This window comes from Danaus plexippus (assembly GCF_018135715.1).
Source record: "Danaus plexippus chromosome 13 unlocalized genomic scaffold, MEX_DaPlex mxdp_40, whole genome shotgun sequence".
NCBI lineage: Eukaryota > Metazoa > Arthropoda > Insecta > Lepidoptera > Nymphalidae > Danaus > Danaus plexippus.
Window position 1 is genome coordinate 303,224 of NW_026869850.1, and position 8,843 is coordinate 312,066.

The following is an 8,843-nucleotide window of genomic DNA, read 5'->3' on the forward strand; positions in this document are numbered from 1 at the left end:
TTTACTTGTTTTTTAATAAATTTTATTTATTTCTTAAGACGTATCCTTCAGTGATAAAGGCTTGTCCTGTACTTCATTACAGTCAGAATATTTCAAACTGAATGTTAATATTTTGACCATCACAGTTATATATTCAGAAACTTATATCGAAGATATATGATAAATATATATAGATTTCGAAAAAGATATTTCAAGTACAAGTTTAATACATCACAGCTATTTATAATTAACTAAAAGAAATCACAGTCGTTTATATAAGAAGAAATTATTAAAAAGAAAATATTTATTATCATAAAAACATTATTTCTTAACAGAGATTACTGATGGGTGAAGAAAACATTAAAGTATGGTATGATCAATGTTTGGGTAATATTAGATTTATGAGCGTGTCATTACGAATCACGCTAGAACTAGTTTTTCGACGAACGATTCAGATTAATCTTAAAACAACATCACACTATAAAAATTATTATCATATTGGACATTGCAAGCAGGAGAGTGTCATCAACGTTACGTAGTTGTGGGTTGCTTTCATATTCTAGTTTTTTCCTCATGTTCTGTTTCTTCACCGGTATTCCATGATTGTTGCTCACACGATCCGAATATATTAAAAAACGTGCTTCCAATGATGTAAATCGCTGATGATAGATAGAATACTTTTCGCCATTCGCTCGGATTATTCTGGAAATAATGAAAGGAAAACAAAAAGTTAAAAAAGGCTGACATAAGATTTAATGTCTGCGTATATTTTTTTTGGTCCCTAAAATATCTTCAAAATAAAAATGAAATTCGCACTAAAATTTTAGCATCTGAATAAATTATCAATCCGACTATGAACTGGATTAACTTTTTTATTTTTTAATAGCAGTTTAAAAATATTGTTAAGTTCGGTCTACGGTCAAACAAAGGTCAACACAAAGCTTTATTTGTTAAAAAATAGAAAAAATCTTTAATGTATCTTATTTTATTATCTTTAAAATATGAGATGAAATTTGCATCGACAGGAACCGGATTCAGAACGACAGAACCAGGAATGCCGCTTTCCAATTGCTTTCGCAGGGTATCTACCCTACATTACATTATAATAACGAAAAAGGATTCCTTATATCAGAAATAGTTCTCATTTTGAGTTAGGGAAAGGAACAAATTTTATTAGAATATACTATGATCACCTCATCGCTGATTATAGCTCCAGCCACAAGAGGAGCCACGATAGATAGTGCGTTTGAAATACAGTTAGTGATACCCATCAATGTACCAGCAAAGCTCGGAGCCATATCAATGTGGACCAACTGAAACATAATAAAACCACCATCGATTTCAAGGTTAAAATCATGTTAAAGTTAATGAAGACAAACATACACGAATGATACAGTAAACATACAGTAATGAGTAACTAAAATCTATAACAATTTATTTAAAAAGAAGTGAAAGAATTGAGCCAGAACAATTTACATTACTTTTTATTTTATAAAAAGACTGAGAAGAAAAAGACTGCTGCACACTGTGAAGCTGATGGTAAGGACACACCATAAGATGTTTATAGATGTGTCATTATCTTAAAATCTATAGGAACGTAGGAAGAATTATTAAGAAATACCAGGAACCCTGTATAGTGACCGGCATTAAGCGCCACGACTAGGGTCAATGTTAAGACCGCCAAAGTCACGTCGCCAGCCGGGACGTAAGAGAGACCGATCAAAGCCAGGGCAGGACCGTATAGACCTGTTTATTATGAGTAAATCATTAAAATAATCAACAACTATTTCACGATTATTCTTTGCTCAAAACAGAAGAATAAAAAGATACATCGCTATTATTTACTTTTTGAATTTATTTAATTTTTTTTTTTGTATAAATTACGTTAATAAAAATTGTATTTGCAAATTTAAAGAAGTACCTATAGAGTTAAACATTTTTCTGCTGGCTGTTATACTGAGCCATTTTTTCTTTATGATATAATCCGAGAGAAAACCCATCGGGAAGCCCAATAAGTACATCGAAATATATGGCAAGGCAGACATTAGTCCATTCTGGAATTCAAATAAATATCGGTGTTTAATGTATGTAAACAACTAAATCTTCATCGAGTCCCAAGTTTACAAAGTTAAAAGCTAATGTAAATTAGGGCAAAGACACCAAGTTTCTCGATATTACCTCAGAGGCGGGAAACATAAAAATTTAACAACGTACTTTACATTTTTATAAAATACACACATTTATACATCCTATATATTATCCTCTTCTATTACTTTTAAACATTTCAAAGTACTTTAAACCCAAAGAAAATTTTACCGATGTATATCCTAACACCGAAACATTTAAATAAGTTATATACATATATATTATAACAAACTTATAAGAACAATCAGTGATCTCAAATAACCCAACAACAGAATATGTTTTAAATATTATTTGTATCGTGAAAGTTATCATTTTCGTGAGTAAAAATTATTTGGTTAGAATAAAATATGAATCTTACGGAAAAACACATTTAGATCTTCATGTTATCGCAACTAATAATAATGAATTACAACAAACACATGCAACTAAAAGCATCGTCTAACAATAACATGACTTATCTTTAAAACGAACGAGAAATATTTCCATGGATAATTAATAATTTACAACAAGAGTTTTAAAATTACAAAATTCTTACCTCACAATAGTATTTGATAACGCAACTCATATTATTTTTAATTAAATAATCATAATATATCTTTACGAAAGGTGTTATTCGGTCACTTTATCATGGCATAAATATAACAATCACTCTAGTATAAAACGCAATATTTAATATTAATTTTAATAATTGTATTTTTATTTAATAATAAAATTAATAAAATCGATTTAGATTTAATTTTAATATTATGTAATTAGATAATGAAGTGAAAAGAGATTCCTGAGAAATAAGGTTGGATTATAAGTAAATGATTAAAAGGTTAAATAAAACACTGATTAATTTTTGACCGTAGTGCAAACCGTAGTGTAAAAAATCTCAAAAATTTGGTGCCTGTACCTTATATTTCATAAACATACCGCTTTAATGTCTACGCCCAAAACTTGTTTCATGTAAGAGGGTATCTCAGTCATTAGGGTCCAGAAGCCCCAATTTTGGCCACAATGTGTTAAGATAAGCGAAATAAAAGGCAGAGATGTAAAGATCGCTTTCCAGGGAGTCGGCATTTTCTGGAATAAGAACAGACTACAATATTTTTTAAAACAATAAGTGAATGTTATTTTATAAATCCTGTCATATTGAGAATTGTATGAAATTTAAATGAAAGTAGTATTTTTCGGATAAACTACGCGTGATTTATTTTTGTAAAAAACTACATACTCCCAACGACATCACGGTGATCATGGTTGCTGAAAAGTAACCGAAACGTCGGGAGTATGTAGTTTTTTAGAAAAATAAATCACGCGTAGTTTATCCGAAAAATACTAATTTCATGTAAATCAATAAAACTCGCGAAAATCTTAGATCTCATTAAATGTATGAAAACCTACTTTTAAAATAATCTTTCATGATATAGTTTGTGCGGTGTCCGTTTAGTTGCTGTTTTATTCAGTTAAGCGATGAAATGTGTCAAACCTGTTACCCGATAGAAAAGAGAGTGGCAAAATTATATAAGCAACTCTGAATCCGAAATGGATTTTGCAAAACTTTTAAATCAATCTTTTGATGAGTTTCAAGTCTTTGTTACATTTATTATTGTATCTACAATAACTGCTTTAAAATATTGGATTAGAGTCACTGTCATTCAACAACATCATTGAGATAATTTGTATTCAAAGTCTTTTACAAAGAGATGAAAGATAACTTTTTGTAAACTATCAGTCAATTATCACCAGTACGTCCTATTTACTTTACTCACAAATGACTGTTGTCTAATGATTACCTTTTGCGGACTGCCAACGTGACCCAATGAGCTTTGAATATATAGACGTTCTTTGACCCCAATTATTTTTGAATTTCTAGGAGAATCAGCTCCAAGAAAAATATAAAAAGCGACCCAAATCGCTCCAAGTCCACCATTAACATAGAAAATAGCAGGCCATCCCCAATAATCAGCAACAAACCCAGAAACTATTAGTTGAAACGCTGTTCCCAACTGACAGCCTGATAAACAATTTTAAATTTTACATTAAATTATAATCATAAAGAATATTGATAATAATATCCGAAAAACATGAATATCCAAAATTGTTAATTACTTATATAATTTAACTAAATGGCTTGATCCGGGTCGAGTTTCGTAAAACATTAATTATCCTTTTAATACAGTTCTAACTATTAAATAGTTTCATGAATTACTGACACTGAGTTTAGATATGGGTTAACCATGATTGTTTCCCAGTCAAGTATTTGGAAAAAATTTAATTTATATATATCACTGGCACTTTTTTATGAGGATACACATTTTAAACTAACATATAACATTGCAATTCTTTGTTGTAATAAATTACAGATGTGAATTTTTTTTAAATTCCAACAAGATTTATGTCGAAATTTATTAATAACAGACCAATAGTTCTGACCTTTATCCCTTTGAAATAAATCACCGGATGTAAATAATGAAAAATCTATTTTTGTGTTCTGTTGCTATTAAAAGTTTTTAATCGATTTTCACAACATTTTTAAATGATAGTTTGTTGACATACCTCCAAATATAATAGTAGCGAGTCGGCTTCTTTCCTCTAATGGAACCCAATTGCCAATGAGAGTGTGAATGGAAGGAAAAATAAATCCTTGAGAGAGTCCTTGTAGCACTCGACAAGCACATAAAAGCTGCCATCCACCCTGTAGGATATAATATAAGATTTAAAAACATCCAATTTAAATTATTCAATTCAAATTAAATTTGTAAATAACAGATACGCCCACTAATTTCAGTTGTTTACTGAATGTTTTCCGTGGTTATAGAAACTATTTATTGTAAGAAAACTATTTAGCACTCTTAACACAGTTTAAAACATTCCTTAATAATGTAATGAAAGTATAGAGTAATTACTTTCCATATCGAATTAAATTTATACATTGAGATATTTAATGAAATAAAATTATATTTTGTTTGATGATTTGTTACTCCTTTTTCATGTTCACAGCAAAGTAATATTATAATTTGGTTGTCTTCAAGAGTCAATAGGCTTTCATTGAGATAATGCGTTCATCACCTACGGCTTCTTTTTAACCAAACAACTTATGAAATGACAGTAAATCACTATCCAATCGAAATTAACGAACAATAAAAATCGCTGTAGAATGTCACTTCTTTTAAGATGTAATTTTTTATTTTTTGTCCAATTTTTTAACGGACAAAAAATACCAAATTTACTTTTTGTTAAATTTAATATTTTATAACAACTTACATACAAAGCTGCTAAGGGCGTGAGAAGTGAGAGTGTAGCGTTAATGCCAATGGATATGGTAATTAAAATCATTCCTCCAAACCTAGCAGCCAGCTCACCGGCAGGGATTTGCAGAAAAATATAACCCCAGAGGAATGATGATAGTATTACACTCTGTATTTGCATACTCCAGTCAAAAGCCTGTAACATGAGATAAAAGTAAAATTTAAAAATACAATCAATTTGGTATAATTTTTAAATGAAAAATAATATCTGCAATTGCTGTCTCACATTAATAAATGATTTCATGAGGAGAAAAAAAACATTTATGTAATATTGATATAGTCCCATCAATTACAATAATGAATAAATAATGTGTAAATCTCAACCATTCACATCTTGTTACTAGATTCCTAGTTTATGAATTATACACCATTGTTGAGCATTTTTCATTCTTATCAACACAAAAATATTATTATAATAATATGTCTATTGAATTAGTATCTAACATCATTCTTTACTTATTCCTCTGATTGGAACTATCTGTGATATGAAAATCGTATCAGCCAAGCTCGTTATAGTTTTGTCAGATTGTTCTGTAAAGGGTTTGTATGACTTACATTAGGTTGTGTCTTATCGGTCATGGCCACAATAGCCATACTCATGTTCACTCTGAGCGAATAAGCTATTACTAATCCCGAGAAAAGCATAAAAACCTGAAGATGTCTCACTCCCAGGAAACATGCTGCAAAAGAACATATTTGCATTTTAAAAGGCAATTAAAATTGATGAAGGAACCGTGACCACACAGCAGGATCTCTAGACACCGTAAACGCATTTTGCCGGCATCCAGAGCGGTACGCTAGAAAATAAAGAAATCGATGGTGGTAGATGATAAATAACAGGACCAACTGACAGACAGTCACATCTCGTCTGTCCGTGATCACGGTTGTTGAAAAGTAACCGAAACATCGGGAGTATGTAGTTTTAACCAAAAATAAAGCACGCGTAGTATATCCGAAACTTATTAGTTTCATTTAAACTATGAAGGAAGACAACAATTGTCTTTTATTGCTTAAAAACACTTATTTATGATGTATTTGTTCATATACGTCTTTACAAATTTAGCCTTTTAGAACAAAGGCTAGCCACGACCTAGTAGAATACATTTTATACTTTTATCGACTACATGTAATAGTAAAGTTTAAAAAAGACTACATCGTATTTTATCTATATATTTTTTTCATCTGTTTTATTTTTTCATTAATAAAATTCATAATATAAGTACCTCCACAGCAATACGAACTTTTCTTTAATGTTCTTAAAAGGGCCACGCTGGTCCACTTGGTGTTAAGTGGTTTTTGCCTCAGTTCGATATCAACATAAGGGGTGCTGTGGTAACCAAACCAGTCTTTTGTATACTGTATATTAAATATAAAGCTATCGAACGTTCGACAATATAATATGTTATATCGATTTTCACATATAAAATATTTGATAATGTTTATTACTTTGTATTATTTATTTTTAGTTCCTGTGTTTTGTGGACATTTTAAATAAATGAAGCCCATTCTAAAGAAACATAAACGAAAACAATGTATTATATGTATTTTGATTTTATCGCTTCCATACGTGTTAATAATACAATTCTTTAACAAAACAATTTGCAAGGTAGCCATGCATTTCCTGATAAGAAATATTTAATGCAGTATATAAAAAAATATATATTAAAGTTTGTGCTGCTGTTATTATAATATCGAATATTTATACGAGTTGATGTGTTGGTGTTGGTTTGTTTATAACTCTTTTTCTCAAATTTACGGAACGCATATATATTGGTGTCTTTGTGTAAAGTTTGAATTGCGACTCGATAGGACTTGACTATCCTTCTACCCGATAGTAAGTGAAAACGAAGTTGTAATGGTGGTAGCTGGCTATTACTGGGGTAATGGGAACAGTAATAGCCATTTCACTCTCCGCTTCAAAATATTTAAATCGTAAGTGAAAAGAAACACAGGTACGGGAAAACTTTGCTATGTGCATGCAGAAGAAGGAAACGTGACGCTTTGCCCGGATGTGAGGAATTTACAACGCAAGGGTAGAAGCCCGCTGTGTTGTATGTATGCATTAGACTTAAATGAATATGAAATATTGCGTTGTTCCTGCATAAATACAGTCTTTGCAGTTGTTATCCGTATAAAGTCACTGGTCACAGACGGCATATTATAGCTCCGTTATGTCGGTTTCGCTTCGCTTAAACGCACATTTGGTTAAACACACGTTACCTTTTTTTTATTTTTTATCTTTAAAATTACAAATTAAAACGATTATTTATTTAAAAAAAAGGACGTATATAGTAGATTAAATTAAAACGAAAGTACTGAAAATAACCTGTTTTATAAATTTAAGACATAGATTAATTATCTATGCCAGTTCAAGTGCCCCTACCCTCCTATCCTACAGTGATAAAATAAGTTTTCATCTTGATGACAGACAGAGGTCCTTTATAACTCAACCATTTGTTGAACGGCATAGATAGTATATCTAGATGAACATAGTATAATTGTAAGAACATATAATAAAGATGAAGGTAGATGAAAATGTTTTAAATTAATGACTATTTTTATCGTAAAAAAAAGAAAAGTACAATGACTTGTATTATATTACCGTCCTTCATTTAATATTGTAATAAGTATTTCGTGAACGTGATAACAAAGTTTTATCGTCAGAATATGCCGGCAGTAGCTGGCTTATAATTTTAATTTTAGTTTTTAATTTCTTTAAGGTTTTGATGGGGCTTAATATGAAATAGATCTCAAGTCACAATCTGAAATAATAACAATTAGTATTTTATTCCCGGCATGCGATTAATAAAGTCGATCATAAAAAAGCATACAAACTTAATTAGTGTCTTCAGTTGAATTTTATAAGTGAAAACTCTCTGGAAACTTTTCTGGAAATTTTTCACTGTTAATTCCTAATTTTCACTAACAACAGATCAACAATACTTGCCAGGTTTTTTTGAGGAGTCCATGCACTTAATTTCCATTTTTAATGAATCTGGAATGTCCAAAACCTTTAATATTTTCCTTTTTTAATTGAAAATAATGGATCTAAATTTAAGTTTAGATTAATATTTACAAAATATTTAAGTCATGAATGAACGCTTGACTCGCAACGGCACATAAACACGTCTTATTTTTCCTTAACACCAACGTTTTTCTAACAGAACTAACAAAACAGACCGTCTCGAAACTCAGTTATGAATTGACTGTCGTTTGACATGATTCAATTAAGATAATACAATAATTTTGAACTACTTTCAATAAAAATAATTAGTAAAAACGTTTAGCAATAAATAAAGTCATGATTATTAACGAGATTTAATTAGATTTTAATTAATATTTTATGACGTTATATTTTTTGTCTTTTATTATATTATTACACTGAATTTAAACATGGAAGAAATTGTATACAACACTATAATTTCA

General features: G+C 30.0%; 1 protein-coding gene across 1 annotated transcript; it reads right to left on the reverse strand.

Annotated features, from left to right (window-relative positions):
- Window positions 1–525: 525 nt before the first annotated feature.
- On the reverse strand, window positions 526–8,635 carry LOC116770130 (putative inorganic phosphate cotransporter). Its single transcript, XM_061527983.1, has 11 exons — window positions 8,494–8,635; window positions 8,365–8,412; window positions 5,973–6,097; window positions 5,374–5,553; window positions 4,666–4,804; window positions 3,903–4,123; window positions 3,040–3,189; window positions 1,901–2,033; window positions 1,601–1,725; window positions 1,173–1,292; window positions 526–681 (listed from the first exon to the last, which is right to left on the reverse strand). Exons 2-11 carry the CDS (start codon window positions 8,399–8,401, stop codon window positions 532–534), a joined length of 1,380 nt encoding a protein of 459 aa, XP_061383967.1. The 5' UTR covers window positions 8,402–8,412; window positions 8,494–8,635; the 3' UTR covers window positions 526–531.
- Window positions 8,636–8,843: the final 208 nt, after the last annotated feature.

Excerpts from the sequence above, each read along its gene's own strand:
- LOC116770130 (XM_061527983.1), bottom strand. The coding sequence starts at position 8,401 with ATGGAAATTAAGTGCATGGACTCCTCAAAAAAACCTG. Across the intron at positions 6,098-8,364 it reads GGACTCCTCAAAAAAACCTG|CATGTTTCCTGGGAGTGAGA; the intron begins GCAAGTATTGTT and ends GTTCTTTTGCAG. Across the intron at positions 1,726-1,900 it reads AAAAATGTTTAACTCTATAG|GTCTATACGGTCCTGCCCTG; the intron begins GTACTTCTTTAA and ends CATAATAAACAG.